At 39.9% G+C, this 20,791-nt stretch overlaps 1 protein-coding gene across 1 annotated transcript; it reads left to right on the top strand.

Annotated features, from left to right (window-relative positions):
* lmnb2 (lamin B2) lies at positions 1-16,908 on the top strand. Its single transcript, XM_062424009.1, has 13 exons — positions 1-422; positions 3,125-3,261; positions 3,376-3,532; positions 4,207-4,332; positions 4,868-4,966; positions 5,475-5,546; positions 5,632-5,757; positions 5,845-6,065; positions 9,817-10,054; positions 10,986-11,093; positions 13,383-13,502; positions 13,628-13,705; positions 14,524-16,908. The coding sequence occupies exons 1-13, from the start codon at positions 210-212 to the stop codon at positions 14,557-14,559; spliced, it is 1,731 nt and encodes a 576-aa protein (XP_062279993.1). The 5' UTR covers positions 1-209; the 3' UTR covers positions 14,560-16,908.
* Positions 16,909-20,791: the final 3,883 nt, after the last annotated feature.

Genomic DNA, 20,791 nt, shown 5'->3' with positions numbered 1-20,791 from the left:
GATAGCGGTGTCGGCCATCTTGAAACCGCGCTCTGATTCAGGCAACTCTCGGAGACATTACAGGACCACACTACTCATTGATTGACATCTTATCGTTCATCAAGAAGATACACTGTTTTGTGTCTTGCTTTAACGAAGAAAACAGATACCTTTGTTTTCTATTACTCACTAAGCGCTCAAGTAAACTCAGGATTGTTAAAAGAACCGTCATGGCGACTGCTACCCCAAGCCGTGAAGCTGGCCGGCTGGCGGCCTCTACACCTCTGTCCCCTACCCGGATCTCTCGCTTACAAGAGAAACAAGATTTGCAGCACTTGAACGATAGATTGGCCGTATATATCGACCGTGTCCGGGCATTGGAGCTAGAAAACGACCGGCTGATGGTGAAGGTGTCTGAGAAAGAGGAGGTGACTACTAGAGAGGTGAGTTGCACAAACATATCGAGCAGCAGGTTGAACGGTTTGCACTCATGCACATGTAGCCTCACAGGATCAGATCATTGACGGAGCGATATACGTTATCTATCGACTGAAATGATTACAAAGCAGTCCTTTACGATACACAGCGTGGGTGGCAACTGGCCATGAACGACGTCTAAACTGACCGGCCATTTCAAATATTGTGCTCACAAACACTTAACAGTTAATGTTGTTCGCTCAAAGATAGCTGCTACATTCGTTTAACGGCTTTGATAACGCTGACATGCATACACTAGTGCTGTCCCTGCCGTGTTCAAACGTTTAACGGAACCGAGAAGATTGAGTGGGTGTGAAATGCGCGCCAATGTAAAAATGATGTAAGACGTGACATCATGAGCAGTTTACTGACATTTACGGCAGACTTAGGCATTATGTTTACATGTTTCGGTAAAGCTGTCGTTGTGTTTACTACTGCACAAAAGTCTGTCTTGGTACTAAGACTCAGCAGCTGACTAAAAACTTGATTACTAAAGCTGCTGGTTGTAATTTTGCACCGTAGGTTACGTAAAAAATCGGAACAGGTTTAGTTTATTTGTGTACATGCAGACAAAACAATTGGAGCTGTTGATTTAATGTATCATAGTTTGGCATTATTACTTGTTGTGAGGATCCAAGTCCCACTGGTTTTTCTATGGTTACACGAGAGAGGCAGGACTACCTGCAGTGATGTTGGTTATCTTATGGCCAATGTGTCCACACTAAGGGTTAAACTGCCACGAGAACATAACATTGTTTTTCAGATACGTTGCTATGCTTATTTGTGTCCATGTAAGTTCTGAACACATTTTTTATCCGTTATCCATGTGTGCAAGCTAACAAGCTGCAGCTTTTAAGGAACTACTCAATTAAACTGCATATTGTACAGGCATATAAAACGATCATTTTTAACGTGTATTTATAAAGGGAGTGGGAATCATGGAAATGATTGTTGAATTTAAGGATTGCACAACGGGAGATCTTTTGTCATCATGAGGATGTCAGTACAGTAGAATTTATGTCGTTCACTTTTCAAAGTAGCCTGCTAACCAGAAAGGTGCTATGGGACATCTAGTGGCCAGTGACACTGCATTGCATAGTGGCAGAAATTGGGTTTAAAATAAGGGAAAATTAGGTTCAACCTATTTGCTATTTGTTCTCCAATGCAGAGGTCTTATTCAAGTGAATGAGGATCCTGCCTTTCTCCACAGAATGATGTCTTCTGTCTGAACACAAAATGCAGTGCTTTCAGTGGACTTTTCAATACTTTTTAATTGTCAAGTTACTGCCACCAGTATTTTCTAAAGAAGGCCATCTTATAATGATGTTCCTGTCTGTGCAATCAATGCAATTCTTAAAAAGCAACTTGCAGTTGAATTTTTACTGGATTTTCAGTTTATGTATCATGAAAATGATCCTTTGAAATTTTAATGTATGATTAATTAGTTTAATGAGACATAAAGGCAGAGATCAAGATGGAAGTTAACATTTTGTGCAGCACCCATAAACATGTAGTGCAGAACTTTTACATCTAAACGTCTGTTACATTCCAGCCCTCGCCAAACAAGTTCACACATTGTCGATAAAGCTTAGGCTATTGTTTGTAAATATACATTCACAGTATCACAACTTGAGTAGTGGGCTGTTTGGCTGTCAGGTGTTTGCATCATGTGCTGAATCCTCTGAGGTTAAGCTCATTATCGTTGCTGACATCCTGATAAGCATTCTTGACTTGCTGCACAGTCAAACAGGGCTTTGTCTTCACCATGCAAATGTTTTTCGGCTGATTGAAAAGACTTGTGCTCCTTTGCCATTTTCTAGTTTTGCTGTGCATATCTGCACTTTATTTTTTTAAGAATGAACCCAGCTGTTCATTGTGGTCCACCAGCTTTAATCCTTGCTTTTTTAGCCTCATTATCATCTTCTCACTTACATGGTCAGTTCTTCACTAAAGTTGTGTATCTCTGACTCTCAGATGATATGATACGTATCTAGATACACAGTCCATGATCCAACTCAAAAATGATATATATTAGTACGATATGATACATTTCAACTGAAAGCTGACACGTTTTCCTTCAGCTGATTATATATATTTCTACTTTTTGAATAGTGTGAAAGTTAGCAGAGAGAGAGAGAGAGAGAGAGAGAGAGGCACTTGTTTCCACTATAATTGCACTTTGTTTAGAACAAGTGACTGTTTTCAAACCGCTACACACTGATTTGAAAACTCGCTGTATTACAACAACACAAATCTGGCAGTAATAACAACAATCTGTGAGTGATTCTAAGTTGTCAAAGATGAGTCTTGATTTTTTTCATCACTCATTTGTTAATCACTTTTGAATTTTTAAAAAAAGATTTATTTTGGGCTTTTTTGACTTTTTATTTAGACAATAGCTGGTAGAGAGGCCGACAGGAAACGAGAGAGAGAGAGAGGGGAATGACCTGCAGCATAGGTCCCTTGCTGGATTCCAACCCAGGGACGTTGCTATTATATGGCATGTGCGCTAACCACTCGACCACCAGGGCACTCCAATCACTTTTGAATTGGTTTGGGGATGTAACATCACTGAACACTACTACTACTACATGCAAACCCAGCCCAACCCATCGACAGTTTTTTCGCTGAGCCTACTAGTAATGAATTTGTGTGTCCCTCCCTTTAGGTGACAGGACTCAAGTCTCTGTATGAGGCAGAGTTAGCTGATGCTCGACGGGTTTTGGATGAAACTGCTAAAGAGAGAGCCAGGCTCCAGATAGACCTGGGCAAGGCTCAGGCTGAGCTGGAAGAAGCCACTCGCAGGTAATATGATACAGTCACGCAGGTCACATTGTTTAAGAGACCAGGTAAGCATTTGGAATCAGGGTCAGTTGGAGATGATAACTGTCTTCTCCTTGCTCTGTCCATGTATTTCAGTGCCAAGAAGAAGGATGGTGATCTTGCAGCAGCAGTGTCCAGGGCCAGTGCTATGGAAGGCCAGCTGAACCAGAGTGAAGCTGCTCTTTCTACAGCTCTAAGCCAGAATGCTGCTCTGACTTCTGAACTGGCTGACGTCAAGAGCCTACTTGCTAAGGTGTGTGCTTCAGGGTTTTAAAAATATTTTCTTATATCATATTTGAGTGTACTTTGTGGAGCCCGATTACCGTTCACGCACTGCTGGACTAGGTGACATGTCCCTTATCCTCGAAGACCATGGTTACTTTAGTTATTTGAGAGATGGCTCCAAGGACTATTAACAGTTAAGTTTTCACTCTCTGGAAGTATTTCTGTGTCAGAAAGAGGCCACTGTCCATGAAGACACATACTTTGTGTTTGATATAATTTTTTTGGAAAAATATCTCATCCTATTTTGAAAAGCCCTTGATAAACAATCCAGATGTATGAAAATGCAAATATTTTTCATTGAAAGTGTAAAGCTGCTGGACAGAAGATGTCTCATCCTTCATTGCAAAGTCCATTCTTAGTGTATGTGCACTATAGATTTAAGGGATTCCATATCACACATGTTGTCACACACACGAACAAGTTGCATACTGGATCACAATTGACTCCCAACTAGTCGTGATGTCAACAATTTTCACTTTCAGCAGATGAATGTGAAAACATAAACTGCACATACATCATTCTGCACAGTGAAGCCCAAACATCCAACTCAAGGAACAAGAAGAATCACATTTTCTTAGTATGTTGGAGTGTCCATTGAGTATCCATGTGCTAACATTGTCTATGGTGTCACCTGATCTAAAGGCAGATGACAGCCATGCTGTTGCTAAGCGCCAGCTGGAAGCAGAGACACTAATGCGTGTTGACTTGGAGAACCGCTGTCAATCACTAAGCGAAGAGCTGGAGTTCAGGAAGAGCATGTTTGACGAGGTAAGGAGGTTTGGTGTGTGTGAGAGCGATGGCACATGTATGTAACTGACAGTTTCAAATAGTTTTCAAATTGTTTGATTATTTAATCAAATAGTTTTTTCTTAAATTAATCATGTGAAAATTATGACAAATTACCAGAGAACTGCTTATTAAGTCTGACTTCAACATGGCATAGACAATTAATAAGTTATTAAATTTAGCAACAAAATTACAAACACATCATGATACATGTTGCATACTGCCCATCCCTACTGTGATGAATAAAATGTGACTTCAATAAGATTTGAACATAGATCTAAACTAAAACTAAGCCAAATGAGTACTGGTCAAAGGTTTATAAACATCCTGCTGTTTATTAGCAGTTGATTATGTGTATTGTAATGTACTCTGCTCAGAACTAAGAATGCAAAGCAAGAATTTCCTCCCAATTGCACTCCCATCTTTCAATCAAACAATCAATCAATCTTTATTTATATGGCACCAAATCACAAAAAAAGTCATCTCAAGGCATCTCAATCTTTCTCCCTGTGTTTAGGAAGTGCGTGAGTCCCGGCGTCGCCAAGAGCAGAGAATAGTGGAGGTGGACTCTGGAGTCAGGCAGGACTATGAGTTCAAACTGGCACAAGCTTTACAGGTATGTTGGCTATGAATTTACAGTACCTGTTTTTTCCCCATAACTCTGCATCCTCTGCATGTAGACACAGAGGGAACACTGAAGCTGCTGCTCACACTATGCTTCCTGTGTAGACACAGTGTTAGATTGTAGTTTATCAGGTTTCAATTTTAATAAAACACTTTGATGAGATTTTTTATCTTATGTTCTCTGAAACAAAATGTAGCGTTTTAAGGGCAATTAAACCTATAAACCTAATGCATAGCTGCTGTACTAGACTGCTTGCATGTTGGAGAGAAATGAACTTACACTTGGCTGAAAACTTCTTGTGTGATTCAGACACCAATCATTTTTTATTCTTAAAAAGTATGAAAATGAAGTGAGCATGAGATGCAGAGCCACAGTGTTGTGAATATGGCATGGTTATGTTTTTGTATTGATTAAGTGCTGTAGAACTATGCAATTTCCTAAATTTACCATGTGAACTATTAATGTACCCAATTAAATAAGTCCTGTGTGATCCCACCAGGACTTACGGAGGCAACATGATGAGCAAGTGTCTCTTTACAAGGAAGAACTGGAGCAAACCTTCCAGGCAAAGGTGAGTGAAAAATATTTTTTTCCCTTTTAGTTTTTTTGATACCCTGACATATACACACTCACGCATAGTCTGTCTTGGTCTCTAGTTGGATAATGCCAAGATGTCCTCAGAGATTAATGACAAGGCGATAAGCACAGCCAGAGAGGAGATGCAGGAGTCCCGTATGAGAATAGAGAGCCTTGGATATCAGCTGAGTGCCCTACAGAAACAGGTACACACACATTTTTGCCCTTCAGCTTTATAAGCTGTATTAATTGTCAATTACAGTGGTAGGATGTTCATGTGTTTGTATTTGAAGGCAGCTGTGTCAGAGGATCGTATCAGAGAGCTTGAGGAAATTCTGTCAGCAGAGAGAGACAAGCACCGCCGTGCCATCGAGGGAAAAGAGCAAGAGATGAGTGAGCTTAGAGACAGAATGAACGCTCAGCTCAGTGAATATCAGGAGCTGCTGGATGTGAAGCTCGCACTAGATATGGAGATCAATGCATACAGGAAACTGCTGGAAGGAGAGGAGCACAGGTACAACACAAACCTTTTCCTCTATAATCCAATTTGAATGTCATTCTTTAGTAATACTAACTTTGTACATGTAAACTGTATACACAGGCTTAACCAGGCTCATGTTGTTGTTTATGTTCTGTCCACTTGAGGGCATTTAAACATCACCAGTAAACAGAAAGTCAGAGAGCGCGGTGGGAGCGAGGGAGTGAGATGACCCGTGAATGAAAGGAATAAAACAGTTTTCTGATAGTTTAATGTAAGCCGATATAAACACAGCCCTCCAGCTCACTGTGACCCGCTGCAAATGATCCTGTCTCAGGGATTAAAGTTCTCCGTCGCTGTGACGGATTTCCGTCAATTGGACTGCCGAAAGGCCATATATGAGATCAATGCAGATCTGATGAAAATTACAAAGGTATAATAATAGTTTATATTGTTATACTCTACATTATTATCACAACAAATACACGGAGCAGACATGGGCAGCCGCAGTCAATTTCCAAATATCTATAAATGATGTTAACAGCCAGCAGCCAGCTGTGGACAACAAACAAAACCTCAGTACTGATTTATCTGTGAAAACCCAGATACACTCAGTGACACCAGAACATGTTCTGTGACCACTGACACACTGTCAGCTCTGGACATGTTATCGGGGCTGATAGTGGAAAACAATCGTGCGCCTGAACTTTTTTTCCATGGTGGAAAGTGGGGAGGGGTGGGGGGTGCTGGTTGCTGTGTATGCGGCACCATTTTAACACATAACATATATAACATTATTTGAAAATAACCCTTTTAACTGTCTTGCCACTAATCTGCCATATTGTCACATTGCTCTTAGCATACTCTGACTACAGCAAAACAAAGAAAGGTCAGTAGGTGGCAATAGTACTCCAAAGTAGAAAAAGATTTAACCATTGACTTAAGGGCATGAACAAGGACACTGATTAACTTTTTTAAACTTTGAAATAATATACCCCATTTATTTTAAATACAGTTTTGAAACAGTTAAAGTGCAACAGTGAACTGTAGATAATACTGTAATCCTAAAGTTGTTTCTTCAAAACAATTAAGTTAAGTAAATGACAGGAAATCTAAAATATCTAAAAATTGAAAACTAACAAATATAGTTTACTTCAGAAAAACATTCAGTTCCATAAATAATAACAACAAAAAATAAAGTGGTAAATGAACTGGAAAATAAATAATGAGAAATAAATAGAGAATAAACAAAGCACTTTTTTGCCGCTGGTACCATACATCAGCCGCCTTGTGCACAACGTGCAGACCCATGCCCCTGGTTGCCGGAGCTTTTGGCACCATCTCCCAAAGGGCTTGCCATCGCTACCCACCTCCTCTATCCACGCCCAGCGCCATTTATTCTTTGTCTTTGTTGACATCTTTGGTGTCCTACCCCATCATTCAAAAACAAAACATAATTTCAAATTGACAATGCAAAAAACTTAGGCACTGTGTGCAAAGCAATGGAGTTGACAAAGTCTGCGAAAAAAGCTGCAAGACACGAGTGGTACTCAAAATATTTTTCCAAGGTTGGCAGGTCTGTAACTATAACAAATTGGTAATAAAAAAACCTGTTTCAGACAAATAGAGAACATTTATAAATCAGTATTACCCTTCAGCAGTGTCAACCAAGAATAAAGTCTAAACCAGTTCATCTTGGTGGTGTACAGACTGGTTTTATATTATTCTTAATGATTTTAACACACAACCCAAAAAAATAAAACATTGTGTCTGTGAAACTACACATAAACAGTATGACATGTGGTTTATTTCGTAGTGGCCAGTTATGTTTTTTCCTTCATTAGGCTACCATACAAACTATGTGCGCTAGATTCCCCTGCTGCTCTCCTCTCCTGCTGCTGACTGTGAGATCTGAGCAGGTACAAGCTGATAGTTCACTAACTAGAATGAGGGAGCACACTGCAACAAGGTTAATGATCCACACGGTGACATTATATCATTGATATGACGCGCAAAAGCGATAGAAAACATGCACATGCGTGCGCTCCGTGCCAACCTCGGCAGGATGCAGCACACACTTTCTATTTTTATGTAGTGTGAACTGCTCCTACACTTTAGAAGATTTTCTCCGCTTCTGCCAATACTGGCTCTGCTCAGCTGCGTCTGAACTGCTCCATGACTTGGCGAGTAATGCATTAATAAAAACATTTTTAAAGTAATTTACATTAATCGCGCGACACAAAAAACATTTAACATAAACGATTTTTATCGATTCATTGGTGCAGCCCTAGTGAGTTGCCTCACTAGACTGGGCGATGGGATCACTTTTAGACTGCACGTGAAGCGCCTAACAGCTTGTCAAGCCCCTCCCCCGCCCTACTTCTGATTGTCTAGTAGGCCTATTGTTAGTGTGGTTGAGAGTGAAAGCTGCGCTTCTCTTGGATCCAGAGAAAGGTCTGTTAGATCTGGGCGAACCCCTTTCTTTTTTTTCTTCTTCGCAGTCACGCCAGTACGCCGGAGATCCGGCACGGCGCCAGAATACTATCAGCCATGTGTTATGCACATATAAGGCTCCAACTTGCGGTCAGCGCACAGCGGATGGCGGGCGTGGCGCATGTGTCTTTGTTAGTTTCCCCCGGGGGAGTTGTCATTTTCTCACCCTGCGCCCACATTGTCTAAATAGCAAATGCACTTGCACCAGCCTGTGCACCTATGGGCGTGGTGGTCTCAAAATGAGTTGTGGTCAGGCGCATGTTGCGCGTTGCTATATTGAGGCAGAGGAAAGCGATTGTGCTACGGTCCAATATGCTCCTAGATAGGCGGGTGCACAGCGCGCAGACACTATGCTTGTTACGCACACACAGCCGCACAGCAGCACACATACATGCAAAACATCACAATGAAAAGGACCACAATGTGAATTCGTATTATGATGTACATCAACATATTGAAAAAAAGTCACAATGACGTGCCACTATGTATCAGAATCAGTCAATCGCAGTAATGATCAATGAAACTGTCAATGTAGTCATGTGACCAATCAGTGTAAATCCGCCATCAAACTAACAATCGGCCAAGGTGACAGCGCGCCTGGATATTAAAGGTAATGGGAGATGACACTCTGATTGGTTTACCGCGTGTTACCCCCAAAACAGACCTGTGATTAATGAGGGGACTTAAGTCCATCCCTTTTAGACCATGCGCCTGGCACAGTGACCATTTTTCCACCCTTAAAATAGCAAAAGTGAATTTGGATACGCCCCAAAGGCACTTGCGCCACACGCGTCACGCCATGCGCTATAGATCGTTAAAATAGGGCCCATAGTCTCAGTGGAGAGCTGTTATGTGCACTAGAAGCTGTCATATACTCAAGCTTTCTTTTAACTTATTTGTTAGATTCTTTGGTATTTTCGACAGTGCGTAACATCCGTCCCTGCCTACTTTAAAGTTCAGTGTCATTATTACTGCTCTAGATTTGGACATTACTGCAGGAATTTTGCAAAATTGCAAACCCCTGCAAAAAATCTAAACTTTGTCAGATTTTGCATTAATTCTTGCCATTGCAAGACCGGTTAGATGTCAGGGTTGTGGTTAAGTTCAGCCTTTAGTTGCTAATGTTGAAAGGTAAACTTCATAGGATTCAATACTGAATTCTAATTTGATAAAAGTCAGTTTCTCATATAAATAGGAAGATATTGTCCTTTCTGATAACCTTAGACCCTGCTGTGTCATGCATGGTGAGGTGGAATACCATTCACTCACTGGTGAACTGTGTGCTTCTTTCCAGACTCAAGCTGTCCCCTAGCCCATCAGCTCGACTCACTGTCTCCAGGATAACAGGATCTTCCTCCTCCCGCACCTCCAAGAGGAAGAGAGTGGAGGTGGAGGCTAAAGATGTGCCAGAGGCTGGAAGAGGAGAGGAGCAGCTGCTGGTGTCAGAAGAGGCCACGGCTAGTGGAGCCGTCACCATATTACCCACTGACATGGATGGAAATGCTGTAACACTGAACAATGATACTGAGCAGGTATGTAAGCTTTTAAAACCATTTGTTCTGGTTTAAATCAGTTGTAGTTTCTTCCCTTGGTTTAGTTTCTTCTCACACAGAAAAAAATTCAGGTGAACCAAAATGCGTCATCATAACCCAGGTGAGAACATTCTGTCCTCTCACTGGTCAGATTATCTGGGGCGGGAGTGAGAATGTGAACACAAGGGGATGGTCCTATCTGGCCAAATATCAATAAGCCAGTGGTACTTTGTTTCTAATCCAATCAGATTCATTCTCCAGCTCTATCAGCAACATAATTTGATCATCCACATCTAGTTAACTCAAACTTACAAAACGTGGGCTCTGTCTGGGTTAGATAAAGGTTACATCACATTCCAATAAATGAACCACTCCAGAATTAGTTTATGAAGGGACCGAGACCCCTTCTTCTAAAGGGTCTCTGTGTGAGTTGGCCTGAAGTGGTGTGGTAGAAACAGATAAGAGGATAGGGATGTTGATAGAATCATCAAAAAAACACCTGAACTACTATCAGGCTATTATAATATATGCTGAACAGTTGGTGGCAAAATAAAGAGTACACTCAAGCCTGGGCACCACACACTTATTTTCTTAATTTTCAGCTAAGAACAATGTTGTCTTTTTTTTGGAACCTGTAATGGTGTGCACTCCTTCATGTATTGGTGATTATTGTTTATTTAGTTGATTGGTAAGTAAGCCGAAATGATCTGGTAATGTGTGCAAGAAACATATTTATTTTATGCAAATTACGAGTAGCATCACACAGTCTCAAAAAAACTCAATTCAAAGATTCCACTGTGATGGTAGTAAATGCTGATCATGTAAACTAGAATTAAAAAAAAAAAAAAAAAAGTCCACACAAACCAGCTAACTGATGTAAGTCAGTGTTAAAAGATTATGTACCTGTATGTTAAGCTTTTTGCCTTTGCAGGACCAGCCTTTGGGCAACTGGAGGTTGAAGAGACAGGTTGATGATGGAGATGAGATCATCTACAAATTCTCCCCCAAGTTTGTCCTCAAGGCTGGACAGTCAGTCACGGTAAGAAATATAAGATAGACAATAGGTGTGTTTGACAGGGCTGAAATGTTTTCTGAAAATTCTAATTTTTTTTTGTTGTAATTTTGTATACAGGTTCAAATGGTCACTTCATCCAAAACACACAAAAACAATTTGTGTGAACAGTTGTAGATAGATGTCAATTTAAAGTATTCTCTGAACTATATTATATAGTAATTAGTTATTGTGTGTATACTTGAGTAGTTATCTGAACTATAGTCACCAGCCACTTCATTTGGTACACCTGTGCAATCTAATTCAATCCAATATAACAGCAAGAACAAATTCTACTTTTTTCAAGTTTGTACATTTTCAGTTTTTGTTAACATTGTCAAAAAGGTTTGACTACTTTACTTTAGTTCTACTTTGTTTATTACCGAGGTTGTACTAAGTGGTGGTGGTGTACTGGGGTGTACATTGAATGGTGTTGCTAATATTGTGCCCTCCTCATGTGTGTTAAAAGAGTGGACAAAATATTAGGAACACCATTCAATATAATGAACCCTAGTACACCACCATCACTCAGTAATAAACATGAAGTAGAATTATCATCTTCTTGTCAACAAAAAATGAAAAAAAAAAACATACACTTCATAAATGTAGAATTTATATCAGAGCTGTTGCATTGTACCCCTTTTCCACTGAGCTGGAGCTAGAGCTTGCTGGGAGCTAGAGCTTGACTAAGCACCTGCTCTTTGCTTTTCTACCGCCAAAGCTCCAGGCCCGAGCCTCAGAACGGGAGCCAGAGCGAGCACCAAGTCTTTGCTGGTCTAAAGCAAGACCCGATTACGTCAGCGGGCTGGGGGCGTGGTTATGTGAGCAGGACTCAAGAATGAGATAAAGTCATATTTAGGCAGAAATAACCTTTCAGTAACTGTATTTGGCCTCCAATCAATTTTTGGCAGGTGAAAATGCCTTATTTTGTGTTATAATGGTCCTTTAAAAGAGTTCCAAACTGTCCTGTGAGCTCTAGTGTTTATATTATGAAGCTTATGAATGAGATCAAGTCATATTTAGGCAGAAGTCAGCTTTCAGTAACTGTATTTGGCCTTTAATCAATTTTTGGCAGGTGAAAACTGTTCGTTATTTTATAGGCGTATGTAACCCTCCCATAAATCATGTCTTTTATAGTCTTGTCTCCAAATAGTAGGCATAAACAATAATATTAGATATAAAACACATCCCAACATGGGAATCAAATACTACGTAGGGCCCAGATCAGATAAAAAACAACGCAGAGTCACGAGGATCATTGCAAAAGTGATAATTTCTTTACTGAACACACACCCATAAATCACATTCATTATAGTCTAATTTATAATTGCGGACGTACAGTTGTATGTAAATGCATATTATGACCGTTTTAGCGCTACCGCTCAACGGACTGCTGTGCGTGCTCCCGCGGCCAGAAATCAGATTCTGGCAGACGATCACTTTTTGGCGCGACACCGTTCCTGTATTTCTATGTAGGCTTGCAAACACATGAACAGCACTTGCATCGCGGCCGCAATTTCCTCCATCTTCGTCGTCTTCTCCTCCTTCTTTGTTGTATTTTGTTTTCTTCTTCTCCTTCTTTGTTTTCTTCTTCTTCGTTTCCGGCGGGCTAGATGCCTTGCGGCATGTTGCTGCCTCTCACTGGTGAATCATGGAAGTGCTTCAAAGGCGCACGCTGGCTACATTATACAGTGACGTAATCGCGTGGCTCCTTGCCAGCTCCTTGCCGGTAGAAACACAACAGGTTCGTAAGAGTTGCTCGGGTTAACACCAACTGAGCACTCGCTGTAGCACCAGCTCCCAGCAAGCTCTAGCTCCAGCTCAGTGGAAAAGGGGTATTGGATTGCATTAGATTGCAAAGGTGTACCTAATAAAGAGTGAGTGTATATTATATAGTTAAGTTGTTTACTGAACTATATTATACAGTAATCAGAGGTTATACAGTATTATATAGTTAAGTTGTTATATTCTCTGAATTAAATTATAGTTAAGTAATATACAGTATAAGCTTTTAGGAGAGCGACTGCAGCTTCAATAGTATTAGCTTCACATTTTTTGCCGAATCTGTTTTGCGCTCTCTCTTCATGGCTGCTGTATGAGTAACATGTGAGTGGTGACTTATCGTCGTGCATCCAGCATGGTGCAGACGTTGACTGTAAATGTGTGTGGGAAGTTCCCGGATTATAAGTGTTGGATTTGCGGGAATCAATTAAATTATGTGCAATACCCACAATCCTGCTCTGAAATGTAGGCCCTGCCTGTGCTGTGTGTATACAGGTGTGGTCTGCAGATGTTGGGGTTACCCACAGTCCACCATCTGACTTGTTGTGGAAGAGCCAGGCTTCCTGGGGCACTGGAAATGACATCATTACCACTTTGATCAACACTGATGGCGAGGTAACAACATTTCAAATTCTACCTGTCTACCCTCTGCATTTATGTGTCTTGATGTGCAGACCACTTTAGTATGGCAATATGGTGTGTATGTTTTGAATCATGTGTGCTGACTGACTGTCCTACAGGAGGTGGCCAGCAGGAGTGTAACCAAGACTCAGGTGGAGGTAGAGAATGAAGAAGAAGAGGAGGGAGAGGCACAAACAGTGAGTATGCTTGTTTTTATTTCCAGATTTACCTGTAGGATTATACAAAAACATGCCACTTTATAGTCTTCTCACTTTGTTCCCCTTTTACTTCAGACTTGTGTGTGAGGCGGTGGTGGTGGGTGGTAAAATTAAATAAATGACTCCAATATTTTAGAAAACATTTTCTCCAGAATAGTTTGTAGTGTCTCACACACCTGTGTTTAAAAATAAAATGTCATGTAAAAAAGGGGTTCATGCCCACACAATTTCACATTGTATGTGTAATAGTCTGATGGATCCTATAGTCTCAGGAGGTTTAATGACCAACATGATACTATTACGTTCAGACCTCAGCTATCAACATATATTGAAGTTATTTACTTGGTCCCATAATTTTGATTTGTCATCCACATACAAAGTAACATAAACATATTTCATAACATTATCTAAGTGAAAGGAAACATGTACAGTTGTTTCCATACAGTGCGTTTCATATGTTTATCATCATTCTCATCTTCTAGTTGCATGTATTGTAAGTTTACACTTTGAAGTGAACCTTTATTAACTCTTAAATCACCTTTTTTGAGTTTATTCTGACTCAGTATCTGTTAGCAATTAATGTCCAAAATGTTCCAAAATAGAAAAAACTAAACAAATATTTGTTTATTGATTTGTTGTTGAAAAAACAAAAAATGTGATATTGCTGTCAGGTGTTTTAACATGATCATTAATGACCTCAAAAAATGTTCCCTTTTTTCTTTTTCTTTTTTAACCCTTCTTGATTTTGCAGTTAACCATAGTTGATTTTATGATAATGATTTCTGTTTTTTCTTCAGGGAAAGGTGTCATCCAGAGAGTGTGCCATCATGTGAAGTCTTCTTGTTCTGTTGCTGGCTTTGACTTCAACATAATATTTTTTATTTCTCCAGAGCCACTCAGATATGACCCTGGTCATTGCCTCATTATTTGATGTTTTTTATTGTTTAAGACAATATTAGAATTTTTGGACTAATGGACTGTTTTTACTGCTCTTGCATTTCTGGACCTGCTTTAATATGAGTAATTTCTCTAAACATGACTTGCAATACCAATGTTTGTGTATCATGCAAAGATAATGATTGTGAACATGTGTCACAATCATTAACAGTCTGACACATGTGTGTGTCACTGTGTTGAGGTAACTGAATATTCCCACCCCTACTAACATTACTCTACTTGTCAATGATTGCTTCCACTGGCTGTCTTTCATTCTTCCTCAGTAAGCATTTTGGTTTTATTTTTCATGCACTGTAGAACTGCACATAAATCAACTTAAAGAACCTACTATAATTTTCAGCCTAAAGAACATCCCTGTATGGCTCCAAAATTTAGACCTTTTTGACCAAGAGGTCACGAAGTATTCCTTATCTGTAATATATATGTCTGTGGTTATCCAGTTAGGTTTTGCCCCTCTTCACATTTTTTGTAAATGTAGATGAAACTGCATTGATTTCAAAAGCCTGATGAAAGGATGCATTATGTGCGATTGTGTTGAAAAACTGATTTCTCTGATCAAATATTAGCTTTTGAATCCACTGCTGGTTTGCAGTCATTTGTCAAGTGTTGGGCTTCAAAGCTTAGATCACTACAAATGAACTCCAGACCTTTGGGACACACACCTTTTCTCTCTCTGCCTCATCTCTGTCCTTCATTCCTCCCCTCTTTGTTTCTTCAAAGACAGCACCCAATGAAATGTGACTTAATCTGATCTCACTCTTACCTGGGGTGAGTCAGCAGCCGTGGCCAGTTAATGTCACCTTTTGTGCAAAGTCCTGCAAAAAATGGAACGATGATATTTAACAATTACTTAGTATGTGCAGCATATTTCAGTCTTGTGTCTTGCCTCCTGTTGACAGTCAGTTCAGTATTGTTGCAGTTCTGATTCAGTTCAGCAACACCATCTGAAAATAAGTGGTGTTCAGGCTCGGTTGCTTTAATCACTTGAGTCAAGAAAAGAAGCTGCAGCCACACACAAATCTACAGACCAGAAATAGGAAAGTGTGCATACAGACAGGAGAGAAAAGAAATTGATCCTTAACTTCATGTGATAATCATGTCATGAAATTAGCAGTGAAGTGAACCACACTACAGAGTGTAGAGATAAGATGTAGAGATGTGACAACTGTCACACAGGAATGGATCCACATGCATCTCCTGCATCAAAGAGGTGTTAGGTAATTAGGTTTACAGCCATAAACATGGTTAACTCATGGTTATGTGTTAGCTTTTTTATAATAACAGTAACCAAGGTATATCTGGTGGTGATTTTCTGGAACCATGATACAATAACATTGCTGCTCCTAAAACACTAAATTGCCAAATTATGGCTCAAGTTCTACTGACTGGATGTGGGTTTGGTATGTTTTTCCCAGTTTGGCTGTTGAAATAATGAAAAGAAAAGCCATCTGACTGGCTTAATCAGTCTAAAATATTAAACTGACATGACATCTAAGTACACATGAGGTAAACTGTGAAACAAAACTTGTATGATGCATTTGAAATGATATTCAGATGGTTGCATTATCTTCTTCTCTGTAGTCTCGTTATTTTTGGAATTGCAGTACATTGTATGGGAGTTGCTCTTATTGTTTATACACCTTGTGTGCCATCTCGGGAAGCTCTATTTCTCTTGTATGTTTGTATTCTGTGTTACATTGCTAGTTAATTTCCTGTAGAGTTTTGTCAATGTAATCTGTTTGTTTACATGAAATATTTCAATTATTAGCTTGTGTTTAGGAGCTCTGGGGTGATTAAGGTTGGGTGTAATCTGAAGAGCATAAAGTCCGATTCCTGGGTGGCCAAACTGCCATTTACCAGTGACCCCACGTTTAACATAACGTCATTTTGTATATATCCTCTTAATCTGAATAATAATAATAGCTACTAGTTGAAAAAAAAAAATGTGCAAAAAAAGTTGGTTTATTTGCATATTAGTAAAGACCAAAATGCAACATTTAGGACAGGTAAAATAAAAAAGAAAGGAGGATCAGTTAATTGACTTGGATCTGTTACTGATAGTTGTTGTGACACAGCTCTGAATTAATATTGAACATAAGCACCCAAGTTTTAATCACTGGAGCAAACACGTGTTATGGTCATGTAAGTGGGGGTGGGGCTTAATTCATTCATAATTAAGTGTTGTTGAACTGCTTTTTGTACCCACAATAAACGTTTTACATATATTCATTTGGTATTGGTTATAGATTAGCCCGCAGGAAGACAAATGTCCTCCCCTCCATCGTAAACTTAGGCACTTTTCATCATGCTAATATGTGCTCTCCTCACTCCTTACCCCTGACCTGGAAATTGTTCCCAGGGCCGTCCAAGGGGTCCAATCAGGCCCACTGGATAACTGTGTAAAGTATGAAAATTACAGAAAAGTTATTACAATTTTTCAATAAAATACACCGCTAGTATTACTTATTTTTGCTTGCCATTTACAAACAAGAATTGAATTCAAATTAGCCTCTGGGCTTGGACACATTTTATCAGTATCTGTTAGCAGGGTAACCCCAAGCTGAAAGCTCTGTTCATGTTTGGGACAACTTCTCTTTGTGAACAAGCTTTTTCTTTGCTGAGCATGGATAAAACAAAGCTGTTTCAGATTCACACTAATGATGATCTAAAGTTGGCAACTGCTCAGGATTTGACACCTAATATTGATGCAATATATTGAAAATGTCAATCATTTCTCTTGAGACATCACAGGCTGTTCATCTGTTTTGTAAATATATGCTTTAGTATTGTAAAGTTATAATATACACTCACCGGCCACTTTATTAGGTACTCCTGTCCAACTGCTAGTTAACCCAAATTTCTAATCAGCCAATCACATGGCAGCAACTCAATGCATTTAGGCATGTAGACTTGGTCAAGACGATCTGCTGCAGTTCAAACCGAGCATCAGAATGGGGAAGAAAGGTGATTTAAGTGACTTTGAACGTGGCATGGTTGTTGGTGCCAGACGGGCTGGTCTGAGTATTTCAGAAACTGCTGATCTACTGGGATTTTCACGCACAACCATCTCTAGGGTTTACAGAGAATGGTCCGAAAAAGAGAAAATATCGAGTGAGCGGCAGTTCTGTGGGCGCAAATGCCTTGTTGATACCAGAGGTCAGAGGAGAATGGCCAGACTGGTTCGAGCTGAAAGAAAGGCAACAGTAACTCAAATAACCACTCGTTACAACCGAGGTATGCAGAAGAGCATCTCTGAACGCACAACACGTCCAACTTTGAGGCGGATGGGCTACAGCAGCAGAAGACCACACCGGGTGCCACTCCTGTCAGCTAAGAACAGGAAACTGAGGCTACAATTCGCACAGGCTCACCAAAATGGGACAATAGAAGATTGGAAAAAGGTTGCCTGGTCTGATGAGTCTCGATTTCTGCTGCGACATTCGGATGGTAGGGTCAGAATTTGGCGTAAACAACATGAAAGCATGGATCCATCCTGCCTTGTATCAACGGTTCAGGCTGGTGGTGGTGGTACAATGGTGTGGGGGATATTTTCTTGGCACACTTTGGGCCCCTTAGTACCAATTGAGCATCGTGTCAACGCCACAGCCTACCTGAGTATTGTTGCTGACCATGTCCATCCCTTTATGACCACAGTGTACCCATCTTCTGATGGCTACTTCCAGCAGGATAACGCGCCATGTTATAAAGCGCCAATCATCTCAGACTGGTTTCTTGGACATGACAATGAGTTCACTGTACTCAAATGGCCTCCACAGTCACCAGATCTCAATCCAATGGAGCACCTTTGGGATGTGGTGGAACGGGAGATTCGCATCATGGATGTGCAGCCGACAAATCTGCAGCAACTGCGTGATGCTATCATGTCAATATGGACCAAACTCTCTGAGGAATGTTTCCAGTACCTTGTTGAATCTATGCCACGAAGGATTAAGGCAGTTCTGAAGGCAAAAGGGGGTCCAACCCGGTACTAGCAAGGTGTAGCTAATAAAGTGGCCGGTGAGTGTACAGCGGTGGCCAAAATTATTAGAACACAGCATTTTAAAGAGGTTTCAGTTGTTTTTGTTTAATTGGCCATTAAAATACCCTTAAAACGAATGAAATATCTACAGTCATCATTATGCTCTATAAACCATAGACTACAGCCATCATGAGGAGATTTAGGTAATTTTCCTTATAAAAACCAAGCTAGGCCTATTTCACTGTCAATGTCACACAATCATGTTCCTTCACAGAAGATGGACTTGAGATGCAGTCCAAGCACTGTAAAAGTACAACTTTAGACCGCCATGATTCACACCAGGGGAGAGGTAGCAAAAAAGACACTTTCAGACAGACAAGTGAAGCATCTCAAAATTCTCAGTCTTAAGGACCGAAGAAAAACCTCACAAGAACTGTGTGAGGAGATCAACACCACAACCCAGAGGAAAACTTTACTGCTCAAAGCTCGCTCCTTTCCAGCACGGGGGAGAAAAAACTGAGATTTCTCGATTATTTCTCCTAAAATTCACTAGGAGCAAGAGGTGAGACATGACTGCTAGCAACAGCAGCCTTCCTTGAGACATGACGGAGCTTTATTTGAGACCTCCTTTGGAAACAAAAATGAACAATACTGGAGCATATATATTGACACTTTTAAAACTGTTGAAAAAAAGCCTTTATTAAAATCACCATCTTTAGTGTACAACACAGCAGCACTTTATAAAGCACAGTTTGAACAGAATCATGATAACACTTGACATTTCTGACAATAGTGATCTCTTCAGAAAAAAAATGCAGATTGCCTTAACCAACCAGTAACAACTGACTACTTCAGCTAGTAGTGTAAAGACAGTCTATAAATGTGTTTCTTCTCAGTGAAACTTCTTAAAGAAGTGTCTAACAGTGTTCCACACTGCTGCACAACAATCCAGAGCATTTCATTACTTTAGTCTTTAAGCAGTATTTGTGTATGAGGAGTTATTTGGTCTTCTCAACCGATCCATCCCATATGCTATAGTGCATGATGTAAGCTGCAAGAATGACGGAAAGCCAAAATTACAAATAAATTCCTTAACATACCATAATAGCAAACTATCAAATATAAACTAATTACTTAATTGTTATGGAGAGGACAGTCCATGTCCACTCTTTGCATTGCACTAATTTAACCTTCACGTGGTATTTTATAAGTTTTATTTTTATACATTTTTCAAGGTACGACTAAGTCATTATTTGTTTCCTTTTTATGTAAGCGTGTTGGATTCAGAAATGAATAATGAAATAACATTTTTTTGTAATTTTCCGATTTTGGACTCACTATTGAATATGAAAAGAATGAATCTGCCACCTGCTGACCCAGGTCTGAATATTTGTGTGTATGGGGGAATAATTAATGATACAGCATTTTAAAACAAAACATGATAAAGTCCTGTGGGGTGAATACACACATGAAGAATAAACATGTATCAACAAAATAAGCAATGTACTTACTTAGATCCAGATTAGACCCATACCTGTTGGACCTGGAACACCAGCCAAGTTGTTCACCCCTGTAACACAGAAAATTAATCATATTATTTATAATTTCAGTTTAATGTTCCACAATTAAAACAGCTTGGTTGCTGTCCTCATTACTTGCAGTTGTGTTTGTATTGAGTAGAGCTACATGTTGCTCAGGTGAATTGTATGAAGAAAGAAGTATGTGGTGAAGGGACAATGAAATCCATGAAAGTTGGGCCTAAATATCTATGTTTTTAAACCCACCCAACCTGAATCTCTCCACAGTGGCAAGCTAGAATGCTAGCTGCTGATGGCTCTAAGTCAAAGACAGCAACCCTGTTGCTAGAGAAGAATTATCATTCATAAGGTAGAGGAGAAGTAATTTTCTAAACCACATAATGAAACACAAGGAAAAGAGAAGTTGACAGTGAAAGCACTACCCACCCACCACCACCCCAAAACAGTCAAACTAGTGGAAACACTAGTTTTAAAAAATTAAAAACTATGCATTACCATTTTGGTCATTCTTGGGTGAGCCAGCGTCTGGCTCATATCATTTTCAGTGGGTAGCGCAGCTGAACATTTCTTTCTGTGAAATACATGAAAGTA

This window comes from Scomber scombrus, chromosome 8, assembly GCF_963691925.1.
Source record: "Scomber scombrus chromosome 8, fScoSco1.1, whole genome shotgun sequence".
NCBI lineage: Eukaryota > Metazoa > Chordata > Actinopteri > Scombriformes > Scombridae > Scomber > Scomber scombrus.
The sequence above is the reverse complement of the archived record's forward strand: the minus strand, read 5'-3'. Positions and strand labels throughout refer to the sequence as shown.